The following is a 23,643-nucleotide window of genomic DNA, read 5'->3' as shown; positions in this document are numbered from 1 at the left end:
CAGAACTCCAGAGGGAGCCATCACCCGAGTATTGACAATCGCAAACTCACTTCCGGGCTAACTCGGGTATTTAAGCAGCATGCTGCCTATTGTTCCCCGCGAAGTGTCATTCTCTCTAGATTGCGTACAATCTCAGTCTTGTGTTTTTGGTTTTCGAGTGTGTTTGATTTCCCAGCTTTTGACCCTTTTTGCTTAGCCATATCGATACCAATTCTTGCCTGCTGTTTGTTATAATAAAGATCTGCATATGGATTCTGCTACACCTGCCTCCAGTGCATCCTTACAAGTCACCCATTTCTTAAACTAACCACTGCTGAGCACAACATGTTTCATACATACAACCTAGACAAAGTATAGCAACAAACAATAAATAAATGATAATCACAACATTTTTTTCACAGTAGTCTACATAAGAAATATTAATTCCTATAACAATGGGTGTTGAAAATTTTCATTTCAATGTGACTGAATGTGTAAGAATCATAAAGGTACACTTTTCCACTGTATTATTGAACTAAATAAATAGTACTTTTTTGACTGTGCCTTGATTGAACTCGCCTCAGCATGGATGGACATTTCACAGAGAATATTAACTGATGCTGCACGCTGATCAACCTGCAGTAACATCCTAAACAACAGTGACAGAGACACAAATACTGTAAGCTGAGTCAGTAATAAGCCGCCTGGACCCGCCTCCTCTACAGTCACTCTGTCTCTCAACCACACCCCTACTGCCACATCTACCTATGTAATTACTTACACTAAATTGCTCTAAATTTAATCAAGTAGAAAACACTCTACTATAAGATTTTAAACCTTATAAAGCACTCTGTAATTTCCAATAACAAGACTTTTCTAATAAAATATATGTAGAGCTCCAGTGAAATCAAACAAGACTGAATTTCCAGTCATTTTTACACAGTATTACAGAAATGTCTTGATGTATAGAGATATTTTCTATAATAGTCTCAGAAGCTCATGCGAAACTAGAATTTGTGCTCATTTGGAGAACAATACTACTGATTCATGATCTTACATCACTGTCTGTCGCTTCCTTTCAGAGGAAGAATCGTACGTTCACAAGAAACCACATTAAACAGCCCACATGTAATCATCACCCTGGTGATAACATCTCACTTTATCATGTATTACAATGAGAAGCCTTGTGTTACTTTTCAGTCAGACAAATGAGACTTACTGTGAAAGAGAGATTTTATCTTACTTTAACTCTTTAATAATAAATCTGTGGTCATGATAATGACATTAATGTATCTGTTAAGAAAGACAAAATAAAAAAGAGAATAAATGTGAATGAAATTTAGTGCATTAAAAGTGAAGCTTGTTCACATTTTTTTACTGTCTGATTTTAAACGCAAACACTATTTAAAACTAAAAGACTGATGGTTAGCAGTACTGTGTACATGAACGCAAATTTGAACACTGAAACATTTGGAACATTGATGGGATGAAGTTTGAGTAGATGTGCTTCCATAAGTTTTTAAATTGAATTAATAATTCAAAACCAATCCTAGCAACCTACCTACCCTCACAACCTTTATGATCAAACTGTTTATTTAAAACAAACGACACCAGGCACTGAGACAGTCCAAATAAATCCACACTGTAACTGATTAAAACTTACACACATCATTTATTGAGAGACTTCAACATGCGCCTGTTTTGTAGAAATATAGTCAGCAGGCAGCATATAATAAACTTTTCTATAAAGTAATACAAGTTCTCAAAAAACCCTGCACAAAGCAGAAAAAGTATAATCAATGGAAAATACGGTTAAATAAACACTGTTTCAAGTCATTTTCAATAACATCAAATCCCCAAAACTGTTATTGTTCAATAAAATAAAACAGAATTTAAAAAAATCCCATCCAAATATTTCATATGCTAACGAGACAGTAGGAGTGCCAAAAGTTACATGACACTTCATAATTAGCATATCACAACAACAATGGATTCTCATATTAACCCTTAAATTATGAAAGTTTAAGAAATATTTTTTCTTAAGTGTTTGTATTCTTTTTAGGACATAAAAATAATCAAATATTCAGTTTTTTAAACTCAAGTACTGGTCAGAGGCTGGTCAGTAGGGGGCGCTAAAAGTTAGCCAGAGAAGAATGCTACTTTAACACGCTAACAATAATTATATAGTTTAATAACAAAACAAAATCATTTAGTTTTACTATTCCACTATTAGTCATATCATTTATTTAAAAAAAAAAAAATCAAAATTGTATTTCACTCATGTGTGTGTGTGTCCACAGAGTAAACTTTTAAAAAGCATGTGACTTGAGGCTAAGCTCTGATTGGCTTGTTTTAAAGTGCTGCCATGACCCTTCCGCTTTTGTTCTTAGCGAATCAATATTTTTTCAAAATTTGGCCTCATGTGATTGGACTACTCTCAAGGAGTCTCATTACCGCTCAGCAGATTGTCAGTTAACGGACAGGTACTGATTAATGTGGAAGCAAGCCAAATGTCGAGAGATGAATGAGAATTTGGTTCTATCAAAAAAAACAAAAAAACCTTTCACAAGGCCTCCAGATGAAGAAAAGAATCAAGGAGTTTGGAGCAGATCGACCCAATTTACAAATTCAACAGCAGTCACGTGATTAGGCAACTTTCCAGTGTGTGTGTTTAACGATGACTTCACTACTGATAATAAACCCACACTGAACTCATTCACTAATTCATAGTAGATTTATTGCATGCTTTATCAGCTGACTTTCAATATTTTATCTGAGCAGTAATGATACAGAACCCACTGATCAATGGCTATTTACAGTCCTGCATTAATAACAGCTTGCATTTAAGTTTGTTTCCCACCCCAAAATTTTTTTTTAGCACCAGCTGACACTGGCTGTCAGAACACAGTTTTGGATATGTAAATAAAATGACACAGCTGAACATAAATGATAATTTGAACCATCAGTTTTATTTAGTATTTGCAAAAAAAGCACACAATCACAGAATCTGAGCTGCATTATAATAATAATAATTGCATTTAGGAGAAAAAAAAACTTTTAATTAGCTGTCCACTGCAGTGACCACTATTCGTCAGAGGGTTAAGTTGAAACGTAAGAAAAAAAAAGTAACAGATTCAGAGAAAAAGAGGAGTGCAGCTGCTTCTCTAACCTACTACAACAAAAGTAGAACACACGTGTGCTCTGTGAGTGTATCAGTGTTTTGTGTAATGAGCTGTAGACGATTTTAATGTAAAATTATTTCCTTTAACTGCTGTTCAGTGTTTATGAGCTTGACTACAATAAATCAAGTTTAAAATAATAAAGTTTCTGATATATATATAATATATGAATATCAAACTTTTCCTCACCGTGTTTGTGATTTCTTCGGACATGTTGTCTTGGCCACGTGCTTTTACGGTCACGTGACCTTAATATATCCGCATTCATAATGAGTGGGCGGGGATATTCAAATGATTAACCAGTTTCTTTTTAGGTGTAGGTGTTTGTGTTATTGTTTTTATTAATATTACACATCAGAAAGACTTTTTATTTCCTGAGCGGAGGGGGAGGGGTACTTTTTTATTATGATTTATTATGAGAACCGTTTCGGAAAACCAATAGTGCTACAAAATAAATAAATTACTTCTGATTAGATCAGCGACACACCGCCTACAAATATTATCAGAGCACGTGATAGATGAATCTTAAGAAAGTAACATGTAATGTAATGTAATGACCGCTAGATGTCGCTGATAGCCAGACGCAACGGTCTTGTTACCGTGTGAGTTTCTACAGCGTTATTTCAGCGGTAAACACATTTAGGCATATTTGGAGAATTAACGAGTAGCATTTGACTGATTTAATTAACATCATTACAGCCTGCCCTTTCTTTTTTTGAGAAACCACATGTAAATCTTTACTCCTGTAAAACACCTCATCAGATGTTTCATCCTTAATCAAATCCAGCGACCTTGTATTAGTTTTTCCTCAAATGTTTTGGGAAGAAATTGGGCAGATATTAGATATATAAAATTCCTGAAGCTCATTGCAGTGCATTAGTAATGCAGCTTATTCACATTATATCACTCACTGTTATTGTTACATTCTATAAGTATCAGTGTTTTAAAAAAAATAAACAAAATGTCAAATGTGTAATGTAATTTATAATGTCTAACTCGTGTATCAGCACTATGTACATCACAATGTCAGTAATCAGTCATGTCTAAAAATAGTACTAAAGCGCATCATAGATGAACCTGATAAAAGAATCGTAGAGTATTTTAATGTAATGTAATGTAATGTAATGACCACTAGACGTCGCTGTTTGTCACAGAAATACTGCGAATTTTTCATCGTGTGATTCAGTGTGAGTTTCTGCAGCTTTATTTCAGCGGTAAATATATTTATTATATAAGAAACAATCGAACATTTCTACTTTTTCTTTAGTTAGTGATTATTATGAATATTCTCCTGTAGGTCTGGGACGGAATGTGTTTGTGTTAATGCTCAGGATAATTGTGTAGTTCCCAGCATGCTTTGCATCATCATGTCCTTGGGCAGTTTGTGGTTCTTTGTGGTCTGTGTATCGTGAGAGTCATCAGAGCTACAGTATGAAGTTTCTCTTTAGTCATGAGTTATTTTTGGTGAAGTTTATTTTCTAACACTGTGTGTTGTGAGTCTGTTCAAGTTTTCACCTTTTAAAAACGTCTTCAGTTCTTAATATTCAGACCGCTCCAAATGTCCAAAAACAATAGCATGATGTTCAGTGATCAGTGTATATGTTGTAACATGTTGTACTTGTTGTACTTCATAAACAGGATTAAATTTAATCTTTATTAACCAACAGTAATGCTGTGTTTGTTGATTATAGTAATTATTCTGCTTTAATTACACACCACCTCAGTGTGGAAAGGCCTGAAAGCCATCACCAGTTACAAGACCCCATCCCCCAGCTCTGAGGCCAATCAACAACCTGGCTGAAGACCTGAACGATTTCCACTGCAGGTTTGAAAAACAAAAGCCAGGTCTGACACCTCATACCCACTCTGACCATCTCACAACATGGCCACAGTTAGTGATGTCTGTTATTACAAAAATTCCTCTGTAGCTCTGGAACAAATTCTCTGTTTCTGTTACAGCTCAGGATTATTGTGTAGTTCCCAGCATGCTTTGCAGCATCATGTCCTTGGGCAGTTTGTGGTTCTTTGTGTTCTGTGTATAGTGAGAATCATCAGAGCTACAGTATGAAGTTTCTCATTTTGGTGAAGTATTTTTTTCTAACACTGTGCATTGTGTCTGATCTGCAACAGATCACTGGAGCTGTGTGAAATCCCATACTGCTTAAAATGCTCCACCATCATACCTGTACCCAAGAAACCAAAAATCACAGGACTAATTGACTACAGACCTGTTGCTTTAACATCTATGGTCATGAGGTCATTTGACAGGCTGTCATTTGGTGCTGGCCTGCTTGAAGGACATGACTGGACACTTGCTGGACCCTTTGCAGTTTGCTTACAGAGCAAACAGGTCTGTGGATGATACTGACACAGCACTCTGTACCCACCTCCATCTGTCATTGGATCACCAACTTCCTGACAGACAGGCAGCAGCTAGTGAGGCTGGGAAAACTCACATCCAACACCCACACCATCAGCACTGGAGCTCGTCAGGGCTGCATTCTCTCCCCACTGCTTTTCTCTCTCTACACAAATGACTGCACCTCTAAATACCCCTCTGTCAAGCTCATGAAGTTTGCAGATGACACTACAGTCATCGGTCTCATCCAGTCTGCATACTGGCTGTCTGGTGCAGTCACAACAACCTGGAGCTAAACACACTCAAATCTGTAGAGATGATAGTAGACATCAGGAGAAACCCCCCTTATCTCTCCCCACTCACCATCATGGACAGCACTGTGGCTCAAGTTCCTGGGAACCATCATCTCCCAGGACCTGAAGTGGGACATTAAGATTGACTCCATTGTAAAAAAAAGGCCCAACAGAGGTTGTACTTCCTTCATCAACTGAAAAAGTTCAACCTGCCCCAGGTGCAGATGACACAGTTTTACTCAACTGTTATTGGGTTGATTCTGTGCTCTTCTGTAACTGTCTGGTTTGGGTCAGCCAGCAAATCAGATATATGAAGATTGCAATGGACTGTTATGACAGCAGAAAGGGTCATTGGTGTGCACCTCACCCCGGGGCAGGTGACATCATCACAGACCCCTCTCACCCCGGGCAGGTAACATCATCACAGACCCCTCTCACCCTGGGCAGGTAACATCATCACAGACCCCTCTCACCCTGGGCAGGTAACATCATCACAGACCCCTTTCACCCCGGGCAGGTAACATCATCACAGACCCCTCTCACCCCGGGCAGGTAACATCATCACAGACCCCTCTCACCCCGGGCAGGTAACATCATCACAGACCCCTCTCACCCCGGGCAGGTAACATCATCACAGACCCCTCTCACCCTGGGCAGGTAACATCATCACAGACCCCTCTCACCCTGGGCAGGTAACATCATCACAGACCCCTTTCACCCCGGGCAGGTAACATCATCACAGACCCCTCTCACCCTGGGCAGGTAACATCATCACAGACCCCTCTCACCCCGGGCAGGTAACATCATCACAGAGCCCTCTCACCCTGGGCAGGTAACATCATCACAGACCCCTTTCACCCCGGGCAGGTAACATCATCACAGACCCCTCTCACCCTGGGCAGGTAACATCATCACAGAGCCCTCTCACCCTGGGCAGGTAACATCATCACAGACCCCTCTCACCCTGGGCAGGTAACATCATCACAGAGCCCTCTCACCCTGGGCAGGTAACATCATCACAGACCCCTCTCACCCCGGGCAGGTAACATCATCACAGACCCCTCTCACCCCGGGCAGGTAACATCATCACAGAGCCCTGAACAGCTAACACAGGAATTATTAGCCGTGTTCTGTAATTCATTTCTGTAATTCATTCTCCATCTCTAATTACTGCCTCTTTCTTAAAGTACCATGCAAATACATAAGCATATCTTTATTTATACAGCTGTATATAGTGTATAATGTACAAATCTGCACATAAATCCTTTGTTCCAGATTAATACACATATTATTTATTGTTAAGTCTAACTATTTTAATGTTTACTGTTCTCATTACAGATATGTATATATGTATGTACCAAGAGCACCTTAAAAACCACAACAAATTCCTTGTGTGTCTGCGCACACTTGGCAAATAAAGCTGATTCTGACTTCACTGACCACTGACAAAACAACCCCCTGTGTTAGTGTTCTAGCACAATGTGTACCAAGGTAACAGACCAGACAAATCAATCTCGAGGTATCTGAAGCTACCACAGTTTACTCCTACTACTAAACTTTGGTCTCCTTTTACTTTATAATTAATCTTTGCAGCTAAGATGTATGAAACTCTTGGTCTTGCGGTTTATTTGGTTTTCCAGCGTGGAAGCAGCTTTCAGGTAAATCACGCCAGATCACAAAGCTTTTTTTAAGCAGTATTTCTGTCACAGCTCTAAAGGAAGTGGTGAGCAACCAGTGGGCAAACGTGTGAAAGGATTTAAAGTGTAAAAAGATGTTGATGAGGTTCACCTCTGTATTTTCACGTGTTTGAGGTTGTGAAGTTGAAGTTGTGTGTGACGTGTAGATGGATCTTCACCTCAGTGTGATGTAGTTCTACAGAGACTAAAGACAAAAAGATAAGCTTCTTTTACAGGTATGTTTTGGAATCATTGTAATAAATAACGTTTGACACAAATGCATGTGTCATTACTTTTGCACGCATGATTTCAGAAGAAAAGCAGCACACGGTCTCGTGCATCTCCGTGTCACTGCAACTCATAATAGAACCTGTGGCTAGCTGTATGTAGGGCAGTACAGCAGTGTGTATGAATGTGGTTTGTGCTGTTCGGTGAAACACAAGTAGAAAGGTTTGTGTGTGAAAGTGTGTGTGATGTCTGGACTACTTCTTCCCACATGCATCAAACGAGCACTTTAAAAGTAGAACACACCACTGAGGTGAATACACACTCCCAAATAAAACTGTATGCTGTCTGTTAGAATAAAAAACACATAACCACCACACAGAGCATCTCTAACCTCCATAAAACAATTCAACTTTTGATTTCAATTTAAAAAGAAAATTAATTTTATTCCTGCTGTGTTGTTATTAATATCATATTACAAAACAGATGCAGTTTGGAATTTAACACCATTAACAGCTTGAAGTGAAGACGGATAAACAGCAGCATCGGAACATTTTCTTATTTACTGTGTGACTCGGTGATGTGTTGCCATAACAACCATCCTCATGCATCACTTAAACAGTTTTAGATTCATATTTAACTCATTCTCATCTCCAGATGAACACAAGGGCACAACTAAGAAAGAAAGGCCTGACAGCATCCACACCGAGTCGTCCACTAACAAAAGGAAGTGATCATGTGATCAGTAATTACAGACCAGCTGCTGTTCACCTTAAACATCTGGCATGTGGAGCATCTGGTCTCCATCCTGCATTAAATGTATGACAGAAGCTGAAAGGAGTCTGAGTTTAAAAAGGTTAGTGAGACCAGAGATCTGTAAAGGATGTGTGACGAACAGGCGGATAAATTACCATCAATTATTTATTAGAAGTATTTATTTATTCAAGGTCACAGATCAGCAGAGGACAATAAAAATAAAACATGAACCTTTATTTAACTGGACAGTTCTTATAGAAAATATATATTATCTTTATTAAATTTAGAAAGATGAAATAGTTATTTATATTTACAAATCATACAGAATAAAACCAAACACACTGCACACATTCATGGTTTTACTCACGTGATCGTTCAACAGGAAGTGTGATGAATTTACAAAGAGGGTCTTACAGTCAGAGAGACAGGAAATGAAAAAAACACAACCCAAAATAGGCATGAACTCTTACACATTATTACACAAGACTCTCTTTGTAAAAGACAGAAACTTTCATATAGACACATGGAAAATTGACACAGAGAAATAAAAAAAAATAAAAAAATATAAAACTTGAGTATATTTTATTTTGTTAAAATAAAGTTATTTTGTTAAAATAATCTTTTTTACAGACACACCACTGCAATCAGTTACTTCCTTCAGACCTCACATGAGCTGACCATCGAAACTTCCTGTTTACTCAGAAGTTCTGCACACATGCCAGTGAAAGATCCCCAAAGTCTGGGTTAAGTCGTGGCTGAGGTTCTCAAACACTGGATTAAAAATGTACAAGGAACTGAAATTCACTGTCATTTATATTGGATTCTATAAAACTTACAGAAACACTAATTTACTTAGATTTAAAGGTGAGATCCAGTAAGCCCCTCCCACTCTGAGCACATGGACAAGTTTGGATTAAAACTTTTGTCACTCAGGTACTGTGTTACTCCCACATAATGAAATAAAACTCCACACATTCTACACAAATACACTACACATCATTCAGGAGAAACCCAGTAGATTATGTCATGATGGTGGAAAATTCCATAAAGTGGAGTGAAAGAGGAAGAAATCTTGGAAAGTACCAAGACTCTGAGTGTTTCCACCTTGTTCTGTGGATCATGAGCTATTTTCAGATCAGATATTTTAAGACTTCTACTTTATAAGAAACAGAAGTGAGTGATGAGGATTGAATATCAGGACAGGAGTCAGTAGAGCTGGAGTTTTCTGTGCAGCAGATATAAAGCTGAAGGTTCTGTGGTACATTAAGACTCTGTTGTTAAAGCAATCTTCTGCTTTCAGCTTGTTCTGACCTGCTCTTCCTGACTCTCTGGGGTTTGTGTCTGAATGACATACACATTCCAGTACTGGAGATGAGATAAAGTGATATTCTGGCTCAGTTCCACATCCTACATAGATCCATTATGGAGTCTGAAGCTTGACCATGTGATTCTGCTCCATAAATCAGTAAGAAGGCAACTTTTGGATGTAAGAAGCTCTCAATATAAGAGTCTCAGCATGATGTGTTCCATAACAGGAGCTTTACTGAAGTACGAACTATCAGGAGAGAGTTTTCTTCAGATTCTATAGAATTACAGTGTATTTCATATAAACAATAAACTTTGTAGAAGTTAGATTTAAGTTTTTCTGAAGATTGTCTGCTGTGATCCTTCCTCATTTCTAGAACATTCCCTGCAGCTAAAATGCTGTGACTGTAAACATCTCTCCACTTCTACATGAACAGACTCGTTTAGTGAGTATCTTCATCTCCCGCCTTTTTTACAACGGCATTCTGGACAATTGTGTAAAATCCAGTTCTTATCACCAGTAAAGCACATGAACAAGGTTTTCAGCTACTGCTCATGTTTCCTGTTGCTGTACAATTATATTAGAGAATGTGAAATAGAAGATTGTTAGACTTTTTAATGCTGCTTTTGAGAAGGAGCTGATGATTTAAATAATTTTTATTTGCAAATACAAATTAGGATTAGATTCCTGTTAAGCCGTTGGCTATATGGAGAAGACCAGAAAGACTAGTAAACCACATCACTGCCCTCATTCACCTCCAACAGCTGGCCAGATGTGTTTGCTGATCCGTCAAGTGGTGGTGTTACTCAGCACTAAAAGTTTTTTTTATTTGAAGTGTTTAATATCCTGTTTTATACAATTCCCAGTAAAATCTTTTGGGTGGATCGTGTGGTCATGTGACTCATTTCTTAAATTCTAATATGAAAGCATTAAGCCCAGACCCACACTGAGGCTTACAGTCAGAACAGAGTGTTAGTGCAGGAATATTACAAACTGAAAGTACAGGACTGATGATGGGAAACGTTCTATAACGTGTTCCAGCTTGTTCGGAAAAACAGGAAGCAGGTTAGACACAGTCGTTGTCTGTAACTGACTCAGTCATTGTTTATCCAAACACATCTGCTGGACCATTTTCAGAGGAGATCCATACAGAATTAGAGCCTCAAACCTATGGAGCTTCACCTACAGTATAAACCCTGAGGGCCTCAGACTCCTGCATTAAGTGAGAGAATATTACAGGCTGAGGTCATGAAGTAGTTTTGTAATAACACTGTTTTTTTCTGTGTAAATAAAATACTTGCTCAGACACGCTAATGCTGTTATTGTGTATCAGTGTTTGATCTAACACACACAAACACAAAGCCCTGTAATAATCACAGTCAGAACTGCTCTCGGGTTTAGTCACACTGCAAAATTCACAACGACTTATGTGGAGCGTTTCTCACAGCTGATTTAAATTTATATGGAAAATGAGCATCAGTTCATTTTATATGCAAATTACCACAAGAATAAAAAAAAATCTGGAGTTTCTAATGCAGACTGATGACTAGATGTGAGACACTGAAGCCCTGAACACTTACCTTCTTCTACATCATACAAGCTGCTTTTACTGTAGAGTTCAAAAGAATTTCAGAAAGAGTTTCAGTGTTTGCACTTGTTCACACACAAACACACACACACACACTTTCTGTAAATGGTGTATCCTGGTGTGAATGGAGGTGGATCCAGAGCCTGTCCCAGAAACACCAGGCATGAACTGGGAACAAGCTCTGGATGGATCACTACACACACACACACACACACACACACACACACACACTTATTCACACATTGGGGCAAATTGTCACTGCACTTAGTATAAAAAGTTAAATGCATTCCTGCTGCAAAATCCAGTCGTCCTAGTGATGTGCTGCCAGTGTCCACTGGTCAGATTTATGGACAGAGCCACTTGGGGACTTTCATACAGTCACAGATCTGCCGTTTCACCTGTCAGCTTGTGACAGCAAAGAATTAGTGTCTATAATGACCTTAGAAACTACACTGACCTAATAGTTCCTCATGGGTCATTGATTTCTGTTGTAGAAAGAACTTTAATCAGTTGCAGTTACATTATTTACTGTTTAGTGTCACCCAAATGAGGATGGGTTCCCTTCTGAGCCTGGTTCCTCTCAAGGTTTCTTCCTTATTCCATCCCAGGGAGTTTTTCCTTGCCACCGTTGCCACAGGCTTCTCATTAGGGATAAAATAGTTTAATTATTAAATTTAATGATTTACTCTTATTTCTAGTTATTTATTTATTTATTTATTTATTTATTCATTTTATTTATTTATTTATTTTTTCTCATTTTTCCCCTCCCCTTTCTTTGTGTTTTTCTTTTGTAAAGCTGCTTTGAGGCAATGTTCATTGTAAAAGGCGCTATACAAAATAAATTGAATTGAATTGAATGTGATCTGTTATTGCTGTTTATTTTAATACTGGAGTACAGAGGCATGGCACAGCTCTGAAACTGTAAAATAGAAATTAAATGAGTTCAGGATGAGAATATTAACAGTTTAGATCAGCTAATTATTTATGAAATGCATCACGTGACATCAGATAACAATTACAAGCCAATTGCAGTGTTCAGTGTCCTGAACTGTTCTTTTAAATACAAAACATATATTTATACATTTAACACTGGTAGAAGATTACATAATTATAAACCACTTAAAATATATTATTAATAATTATTATTGTCTTTTCCTATTATCCCATATGAGATCCAGCAGTAAATCCATGTGAAAACAGCTAAAAAGGTGTTGAACCCCGAGCTGAGGGGAGAGTGTGTAGTGAGCATGTTCACACTGAACAGGAGGAGCTCCAGCGGGTTAATGGATGTGAGCCAGAAAAGACGCTAAGCTAACAGCATCGGAAACGTGTGTACAGCAGAAACTTTTATCATGGATCTGATCTGAAATTGGTATTAAATTCTTCTCTGACACTGATGTTCAGGACGACGGGAAAATGTTTGTGTGAGGAACGCTTACTATGGATTATGAAAATGGTGAATATTTTAGCAGGAAACAGGATTCTCCGGTGTCTTCACCTCCTATTGTGCTGTAAGTTTACTCCTTTATTGTACAACACAACACACTGGAGCTGGAAATATAAAGAGTCTTACACAAGAATTCAGGAGGAAAGAGTAGAGTGGATATTTAGCTGGTGTGTTGGATAGAATGAATTTTCCTCAGTGTTGAGCTGAACAGTGATACAGCAGTTTAGAGCTGTGTGTTAATGAGTCCAATGAAAAGATCACATTTCACATCACTTTAACTTTTCAATTAAAACATTAACCTTTGTTTAGTTTGTATTACAGACTCTGAATAAATACTAAACCTTCATTATAATTATCACTGGTGTGGATTTTACAAACACATCTGTTATAACTTTAGAGGGTTGTGTTGTTTACTTTTAATGTATTTAAGGAACAACAAGCTTAGGAAACACTCCTGTACCTTAAATAGAGTTTAGAGTGATATCTAGAAGTTCACATTAAGGTACTGAAGGTGTTTTCTGGATGGTATCAGTCCAGTGACTGGGAAAGGTCCAGTTTAATACCTTTTTATCATTTGCAATTAAGATTAAATAATAAAAGTGCATGGTGTAATAGAATCATTATGCTGATTTGTGATGATGTTTTCCACTCTGATGACTTCACCCTTCTCTAAAATCAGCAATTATATAAAAACTGGAGCATCTGATTCATGAAAACCAGACACAAATGATCCAGGAAACAAATCCTATTTTTCCTTAAATAAAAATAACTCTAAATGTACAGAGTCTTGCACAAGTTTTCAATCTCATTAGAACTGATCAGATTTGTCAGAATTATAAATAATAAATAAACATATCCTTTCTCTCAGTATATTACTTCTGTTTTCCTACAGTGAAAATCCAGTAAAATTAATTATTGATATCTAACTAATATCTATTTAGATATCTAAAAGCTCTAATAAAACATGATTGTCTTAACATGACACTATTTCATTTAGAATTGACCTTCACATCTGAAATATTAAAATGTCTCATTTTCTGAATAAAAATGACTTTTGTTGCTATTGAACTGCTACTGAAGACAGTCAGTCTGAATGAAATTTCTGAGATTTCTAAGAAAATTAAAGATAATGTAATAGATATTCCGGATGGAACAGGGTGTAAAATTATATCCAGTTGGTTGGACATCCCATTGAGGTCAGTATTGAGGAAGTGGAAGCTGCATCCACATCACCTACACAAACACTACCTAGATAATGACTGGTGATGGAAGCCACAGTGAGGCCAACAGTCACCCTGAAGGAGTTACAGAGTAGAGCGTCTGAGAATGGAGTGAAGCTGCACCACACCTTTACAAGAGCTCTGTGTAGCTCAGGACTGTGTGGGAGACACGGCTAAAAACAAACCAGTTACTCAAGAAGAGCTGTATGAAAGCACAACAGTGACCCAGTGAAGATGTGGGTTTTATTGTGATGAGGCAATGATCTAAATACTGTATTCAGGTTCTGTGTGTGGTGTGACCCTGATTAACACCAATCTCTATAGTAACATATGGTGGTGGCAGCATCATGCTCTGGGAAAGCTTTTCATTCTGGGAGAAATTAATGAAAGAATGATTTCTTACAAAAGAACCTGCAGGAAGTGGAAGGAACCACTATAACTCTCCATACTGGGATAACTGGAATTCAGAGTGATGCTCAGATTGTGTGGATTTATGGACCTGAGAAAGCAGAGGAAAAGATATTGAACAGTCAGGTGTTTAAAGGAGAAACTGTTACAGAAATCAGTGAGAGATTTAAAGAGAGACTGCAGCTGGACAGAATCAGTGGAGCTTTAACCATCAGGAACATCAGCAGAAACGATTCTGGAGTTTATTTATTTCAAGTTCTTACTGGACGTTTCTCATCTAGGACTTTCAGTGTCAGTGTTTATGGTGAGTAAAAGTGTTTCATGTCTCCTTCATGTCCATGTTCAATCTCATAACTTCATAATTAATGAAAAGGCCAATCAGAGCTGAGTGAACAATATCATTTACAGATAAATCTGCTCTGAAATAATAATATAATCATAACAAAGTAATAGGAATAGGAATGTGTAACATTTGTTGATACAGGCAGGATAGAAAGTTCTTTGTTAAGGGCAGTGCAATGTTTGTAGCCGGGAGTGAAAGAATGGCCTGATAAAGTTGCAGCCAAAATAATGAGAAATTCATATTCCAAAACAATTGGAAAAACAAACCAGAAAAACAGAAATCGGAATGAAACTAAAACAGAACAACAAAAGGCTCAGAACTGCATGAGTATAATATAAAATATAATATAATTAATATAAATAATTAAAGCAAATCAACCAGAAGAGGTAAACACATCAAACAATTAACCAATGACGTGTCAGAGGGGCGGAGACAGCTCTGAAACCTAAACAAACACATGGAAAAGTAAACAGAAAGCAGCACCTGCTGATGTACAGAGAGGTGAAATGTGACAGAGAGACTGTTTATAACTGTTCTATAGATATTCACATTAACTGTAACTACACTGGGATAAAATTATGGTGTTTTATTTATTTTTAAATTAGAAAATAGTAATGTTTGACAAACAGCTGAGGTATAAGAGAAATAACACACTTTAGGACATGCAGATTTAGGAAATTAATCAACACTAGGGATGATAACAGTAACACACACACACACAGTGTTTATAGTATTATAGTTAGATTGTGTTGCTTTAAAAGAATTGTAAAGCTGTTATTTCTAATCCCTTCTATTATAATCTGTGTTTCTGTTTCTTAGCTCCAGTATCAGCTCCAGTAATAAGAAATCAAAGAGGACACCGAAGTGTGATTTCCACAGAGCCGTGTTTCCTCCTGTGCTCTGTGGAGAATGGAGAAGATGTGAATTTATCCTGGTACAGAGAGAATGAGAGAATCTCCACCACCAGTAACACAGATCTCAGTGTTCCCCTCAATCTCTCACTTCAACTACACCATGACAATAACACTAACACTTACATCTGTGTGTCTGCAAACCCTGTCAGCAACAAAACATCTTCTCTCAGCATCACACAGCTCTGTTATCACACCTCAGGTACGTCAGAGACTCCAAACTCTCATCACTTTATATAGAAGAGAATCATGAATATTCATGATGGAGAGAGACAGAGGTGACTGAAGATCTAAACTAAATTCATTCCTGATGATCTGGTTAAAGAAAAGTCAGTGATTTAAATGTTTATGTGTGAAAGTCTCAGTGAGATTTATTCAGTGACCACAACATCATTCAGTGGAGTCGATATCACCAATACTGTGAAACAGTACATGGAGGATTCACATTTCACTGACTGCCATGGAAAATTAATCCAGTGTAGCATCATGTTACAGGTTTCTCATGGATTTGAGGCAGGAATCTAAATAACATGAGCTTCATCTGTGTCTGATGGAGAGCTGCTGATATGACCAGAAAATATCTCTATTGTCATTAATTAAACCACAGGACACTTTTCTGAGTTATTGTGAGAATCACAACATCCTTTTATTTCATTCATCTACTTTTTATTGTAACACATTAAACAATTACACAATAGACTCATTTTTACATTTTGTTTTTCTGCTAATTCTATTTTCATGGCAGTTTGTTAGAAAACCATAATATATGTTTCATCTTTCTTCAAGTATCATTAACTATTTTGATCATATCACTCAGCTCTATGTCTGTGTCATATAGAGGAAATAATTTAACTACATTTATAATTATATCATAATCTTTACAGGTAAAACTAAAGATTCCCATTCGCTGCTTCCTGCCCTGATATCTGCTGGACTTTTCATATTATTGATAATATTATTAACTCTGGGGTTTTGGCTGAAAAGGAAAAAGCACCAAGGCAAGTGATGATCTTTTTGTTCATGTATTAGTTCAGTGTTTAGATTTATTAAGTACAGTAACATTTAATCTGATTTGTTTGTGTTTATTTTCAGAAAAATCTGAGGAACTGACTTACGCTGATGTGAATATTAAAGCTCACACTGCAGAGAGAGATAAAGAGGTAAACTTCTGAAGAAAAGGATTTGGTATAAAATTCACAGGAGTGATAAAGTGATAAAGTCTCCCCCTGATTCAGATACTGAAATCTACTGCTGTGTCTTACAGGAAGAAAACTCCACAGTAACGGATGGTGAAGTGGAGAGAGACTCTGTGGTGTATTCACATGTGATGAGATCCAAATAATTCAACACATCTCTATATCCTTCTCGCTATTTAAATTGTTTTTTTTAGCATAAATCATAAACATTTTTTGTTATATAAACCATTTTCAGTGTGTAGATTCTGTACAATAACATTAAAGTGTGAGTTCAGTTAAGTTTCGATGTTTCAGTCAATATTTCAGTGGAGAGCTTGATGTGATTACAGGAAGTAGATTTCAGAGTGGGTTAACTGAGTCCTGTCTGAACGAGCGTTTCTGTTTGTTAAACCTGGTTTTGTTTCGTCTCAGACGTATTTACAAACTCATTAATCTCTTTGAACTGAGCGGTGCTGAGAAATCCTCTAACAGTTAGGGCGTGTCTTCAGGGATCAGTGTCTAATAGTTCAACATTTACATGCTCTGACTAGCAGAATTAAAGTGAGCAAAGAACCAAGTGTTAAAAAGTTCAAGCTAAAAAACGAGTTTCAGCGAATCATCAGTTTCAGTTTTCCAGCTGTTTCTCAGTGTTTACGCTTCTCACATTACAGCTGTATTGTTCAGATCAGATCCAGGATACAGAGCTCTGTGTTAGAGGTGTGTGTGGGACTGGTTTCTCAACCCGACTCCCACCTGCTCCTGATTCTGACTAAACCCCGCCCAGTTACACTGTTTTGTGACTAAACCCCACCCACTTACGCAGTTATTACTTTCTATTATTATTGTTCCACTGTTCTGCCCTGGTTCTGTTTCCAAAATAGACATAAATCAGTCATTTCATCCACAGGATCCCTGACCAGGATAAGGTGTGTAGTGCAGATGAATGAATAAATGCAGTAAATGCTATATTTAGAGTTAAAGCACAGAAATAGAAGAGAAATAACAGACACACTGCAGAGTAAAGCAGAAAAACCCTGAAAACACAACATCAGCTCCTGACTGAGAGAGAGACAGATCTAGAAGATAAAGATGTTAGTGTTGTGGTTTATTTGCTCTTCAGATTAACACGTTTACTGTAGTTCCTGAAAAACCTGATAGTCTGATCTTCTTCCTGGAACACAGTTTGTTCTGGTTTAGTGTGTGTAGCTCTAACAAACAGCTTCATAACAGTAAAGGACAGACAATGTGGGATAAGAGAGATGTATGCAGTGTGTTTTTTGCTTTTTTAATAAAAATGTAAACGTGTAAATTCCCCTTTTATTATTTTTGCTTTATGGCCATTAAAAGGCTGAACTTCTGCCCAATTTGGGGAGGTTTAATTAAATTAAACTAAAAACCAGTAAGACTGTAAAGTTCCTCTCATTAAATGACAATAAGTCCATTCTGGTTTATTTCAGTGATAATATAAACACACATGGACACACAGCAGGTCATCAGTTCATCACTACTTTAGTTTGTTCATTTTCACCCACAGAGATCTGTCCTGTCCTGGTTTTAAAGGGCGTTGTCCTTCAATTAAATTATAAATGATGAATATTACACACAACTCTGCCCTCTGCTGTTCATATACAGTACTGTACAAAAGTCTACACACTTCATTTTTTGTAGAAATGTGTTTATTTAATGTGTTCTGCATTAATGAGTGAGAAAAAAAGAAAAACAACTAGGTTTTATTACTTATACAAACAAATTTTAATAAAAACATCTTAGATGTGTTCAGTAATAAGAGTAAATTTCATTAAATACAGAACTGATCCTGGTTTAAAGCCTTCACCTGATTTACTTTATTGCTGTTTTCTGCTATTTATTTCATTTTGTTTAACATTTTATTATATTTGAGGACTTTTGCACAGTACTGTACAGTCTATTAATGTTACAGAGATAAAAGTTAAGAAATATTTTTAACCTCTTAAACAACAACCCTGTTCTTTAACTGTCACCTGAATAAATATTTCTTCATATAAACTGTTTTTATTAAACCATAAACCAAGACCTGATCTCCCAGAGCTTTTACCAGGATCTACAGCTGATATTTCCTACAACACTTTCACATCACTTAGACTTTAACTTTTCCTTTCTTAATATCAGTTACAACAATAATTTATCATGTCATTTATAAGATATTAATATTCACTAGTTTTCTGCTTTAATCACAGAATCATAAAGAGATAAAGTCTCAGGAGTTTTTCCCAGTGTATAATTATCTCTAAAGTAGCTTTGTGAAATAAAACACAAAATAATCTCAATAAATAAGAAACTGTTCAGGTATCAGGTATTACACATGTATATTATTATGAGGATGTTCTATTTCATCTCTGTACATTTATATAGAGCATTAAACAGTTTAAAGAAGGTGAATAATGTGATTTTCTGTGAGAAGAGAAAGTTAATGTAAACAGTTTCTCCTACCGTAAAGATCTCAGTAAAGCCTCCAGGTCCGACGATAACGATGTCCTTTCGAATCACATCCATGTGAGGACACTGACGTCTAAATGGTCAACAATTAGCATTGTTCTGTAGCGGACAATCAGGTTTCAGGAATGTTTCAAGTGGTTTATCAACATTACTTTCATTCTCTTGTTATTACTGAGAAAACTCTCGGACCTTCACGAGCCGCCGCCTGCATTCTTCAAAATGGTGGACAGGACGGAAGCGAATAGTTTTTGTCTCCGCACGGGGCGGTGTGATTACCGTGACGAAGACGTGACGATGACACTGACGATTTCAAGCTTATTTACATGAAAGGATCCGAATCCTTTACAGACTGAAGACATTAGACATTATCGATGGTGAATCACAGAGTCCTACCTGTCTAGAAACTTCCTGCAGGTAAATCAGTTCTCTTTCAGAAGACTGAGTGTAAAACCAGGAAGATGTTTCACCACATCACACAGGAAACATCCTGGACATTTTAAAGCACTTGACCAGTTACAGATATTCTGAAAGTAAAGATGGAATTTCAGGATTAAAAGTTCCTCAGCTGTTTATTTTATTTTTGTTAAAACTATGAGCAGTGTGACAGACAGTCCTGAGCTCAGAACAGACGAGGAAAAGGTCACTGTCCTGATCATTTCCATAGATTTGTTTACTGGATCATGTGGGGGATAAAACTGGCATTCAGTATAAAACAATGACTTATTCACTTCCCCTTTCTCTCATTTAACACTTTCATAATGGAGAGGGTTTTATATCACTGATGTTTTATCATTATCTTTAATATGATGAATAAAATGTTTTAGAAAGTATTATTTCTGAACATTATTTGGAACAGGTGCAGTAGATACAGAACATCCTACAGAGTGGTTTTATCAGTTTTCCACACTAGGGGACGTGCTGTTATAGGAAAATAATCAACTATATTGTGGTATCAGTAACACTTTATTTTACTGTAACAGCAGTACACACACACACACACACACACAGTGTTTATTCACCATCTGTTCATTACCTGTTTATTTTTAATCAAGTTTCATTTATTTATGAATATAATATTCCTGTTCTTGTCTTCTGGCTGCTGCACATTTTGGGTTTTATTCATGTTTAAAATAAAGGATTTTCATCTGAAGGTTGTTTATTTCTGTATGGTCAGGAATCGACTTTAATTCATCCTGAAATCTCCACATCACAGGAGAGAGAGAGTTCATGTTGTTGTGATCTGGAGTGTTTTCACTGTGAGATTTGAGTTCCAGGAACAGTGTGTGTATAAAACACACAATAAAGGAAGTGTGTACACTATCAGAGGAAATGTTTATGCTAAAATGATATTCATCTGCTGGTTACATTATTAAAACCTAATAAATGCCATACTTTCAATCAACAGTGTCAGTAAAGAGCTGTTGCTTGTGTACATTATTTATTTTATTTAATCACTCAAAATTTAATATAGAATTAGACGAATTAAAACATTGAATGTAGAACAGATTTAAAGTTAAAATAGAAATTTCATTTTAAAAGTTACCTGCTGTATATCCACTGAGTTCCAGACGGCTATTAAATGAAACAATGACACGGGTTTCAGTCGTAACCATTAAGTGACGTCTGCACTGATTGTTCTGAAGAAGAAAATCAGGTCTCAGGTTTCTAAAAATGACCTTCAGCATGTTTTCTATTCTTTTGTACTGAGGTGTAGATTTACAAATGGCTCTGTACACAAGTCAAACCTGTATGATGTTAATTGTTATCTAAAATAACCTACTTTGTGTAAACAATAAAAAAAACATTAATGCATATTATTGCTCAAACTATTATAAAAATATTTTATGTTTTTATTTTCTTACCACAGAAATGTACAGGTTTTGATCAGGCATATTAACTATGTAGCCTTCATTATCATCCATGTGAAGTCCACTTTACTTCAAGACTTTATTGTTCAGTACAATGAGACCGAAAAGTCCACAAACTCTGTATTTATAAATGTATTTTTCTTTCATAACATTTTCTTTAATATAATTTCCTGTCTTTCCTACATACACAAAATCCTGGATTATTACTAAAATATAATTTGAATCATAAAAATAAAAATGGATAAAAGGAAACATAGTCTTGACTGTCAGAACGTGTGATTGTCTCAGAATGTTCTAAACTGATGCAGGAGTAGAGCTCAATGATCAATGTGATGTTCAGCCCGACATTGTGAGGGTCACGTCCGGTCACCCCCGACCTGTGTGGGGCTCAAACCTGGACCTTCAGGGTGGTGCATGTGGCGGGACGCCATGGAGACAGACCCATACGCGGGATTCAAAGAAGCACTGCTTTATTGACGTAGACAGACAGACATGGGCAAGACTAACATGGCAGTAAATAAACTGAAACAAACAAAACCCTCAACATACACTAGGACATGCCTTTAACCAGAACATAGTACATAAAACACTGATCAATAAACAAAGACAGGTGCACAAGGATCCCTATTTATAGGGCTACATATTAAGGTTAAATGGGGAACAGGTGATACAGCAGGATAGAGAACAATGGGAAAGGCATGGCACAAAATATACACAAAGAAGCAGGCTTCTGAGGTTCACCTGCCAGCGCCCTCTCCAGGCCTGGCAGGGAACTGTCCAACTGTTCCTGACGGTGACTGCTGACGAGTTCCTGAGAGTGAGTTTATTAGCATCATGGGACTCAGTGGTCTGGTTTAATATTTCTGTCCCTTCGAACCAGGAAAGAGTTGTATCTCTGTGATGCTCCACAGAACACAACACTGAACATCGGGATCTAGATGTTGGTACAGAGGCTGAAAAATCATAGACTGAGTTTCTTGTTATGTACAGAGAGGACACAGGAGCTGAGAGAAGAAGAAACAGGTTAAATGCAATTGAACACGTTAGAATGTTTTTAAAAATCATAATATTTACTCACCATAAACACTGACATTGAAAGTCCAAGATGAGAAACATCCAGTAAGAAGTAAAATAACTCCAGAATCAGTTCTGCTGATGTTCCTGATGGTTAAAGCTCCACTGATTCTGTTCAACTGCAGTCGCTCCTTAAATCTCTCATTGATTTCTGTAACAGTTTCTCCTTTAAACACCTGACTGAACAATATATTTTCCTCTGCTTTCTCAGGTCCATAAACCCACTGAATCTTAGCATCACTCTGAGTTCCAGTTATCCCAGTATGGAGAGTTATAGTGGTTCCTTCCACTTCCATCAGTGTGACCATGTCGTCTCCAGTTACATTCTGCAGTCCAACACACCAATCCATGCAGGTAATCAGTCAGACTCTTCAAAGGACATTTCACATTAACTCATATCACACAACTCTTCTCCTAAGAATAATTTTACTCCACAAAGACTACATTAATACACCAGAATCCAGGAGACCACAGACTAGAATGAGTGACAATTTCCCCAAACCTTCCACTGTTTATGTGAGACTACATTCAGTTTTCACCTGTACAGCTTCATGATATCATACTGATCACAACACTTTAATGAGTGATTGTTTTCCTTTTTTCTTTGTTAGCACATGAAGAAAAAGGAGATCAGTTTGTGAACAGAGAAACCTCACAACCCACAGGAAATGGTCAGTGTTTCAGCAGCACCATTAAACCTGGCCGAAAAGACTCTCGATAACATAAGCAGGAGTTTTGATATAATTTATTAAATAAAAATTTAATGATAAACACTGCTTCTTGTGTGGGACATAAAATTTAAATCCACTTTACAATTGTATGAAAGCTACAATAATCCTACTGAGTTTAAACACACACATACAAAAAAAAAAAGGGTTCAGGCCTGGACAGGCTTAAGGCGGGATATGTGAAAAGTCGGATGGATGCAGAAGGTTCTGGGGAGCTTGAGCCAGACAGTCACCTGTTTGAGCACTTTCGAGATAGGGAAGGGGCCGACGAACCGCAGGGAAAGCTTTCTGCAAGCTTTGTTTGGCCCAGAGGGTGTAACTTTTGAAGGACTTGAGTAGCATCAAGTGGGTCCTTCTCCTGCATCGACAGTATTGGACAAGGGCCAAGGCAGGCGGGATGGAGGCCTCCAGTTCCTGGGTAGAAAATAGTGGGCGTACTCAACCCAAAGCAAATTGGATGACCAGGTTGTCGGATCATCAGACCACAAGATGCAGCGCCCCATCTCCATCTCCTGAGTCAATCAGTCTGGCCGTTAGACTGAGAGTGAAATCTAGATGATAAACTGACAGTCACCCACAGGAGCTGACAGAACTCTCTCCAAAAATTAGAGGTGAATTGGAGAAGTGATCTAT

General features: G+C 37.3%; 1 protein-coding gene across 1 annotated transcript; it reads left to right on the top strand.

The window, feature by feature from the left end:
• Positions 1–3,722: 3,722 nt before the first annotated feature.
• LOC131349159 (signaling lymphocytic activation molecule-like) lies at positions 3,723–18,121 on the top strand. Its single transcript, XM_058384575.1, has 7 exons — positions 3,723–3,760; positions 5,289–5,508; positions 14,437–14,740; positions 15,599–15,892; positions 16,575–16,688; positions 16,783–16,850; positions 16,955–18,121. Exons 1-7 carry the CDS (start codon positions 3,723–3,725, stop codon positions 17,030–17,032), a joined length of 1,116 nt encoding a protein of 371 aa, XP_058240558.1. The 3' UTR covers positions 17,033–18,121.
• The last annotated feature ends 5,522 nt before the right edge of the window (positions 18,122–23,643 follow it).

Source organism: Hemibagrus wyckioides, linkage group LG29, assembly GCF_019097595.1.
Source record: "Hemibagrus wyckioides isolate EC202008001 linkage group LG29, SWU_Hwy_1.0, whole genome shotgun sequence".
Lineage (NCBI taxonomy): Eukaryota > Metazoa > Chordata > Actinopteri > Siluriformes > Bagridae > Hemibagrus > Hemibagrus wyckioides.
This window is presented reverse-complemented; position numbering and strand designations above follow the sequence as displayed.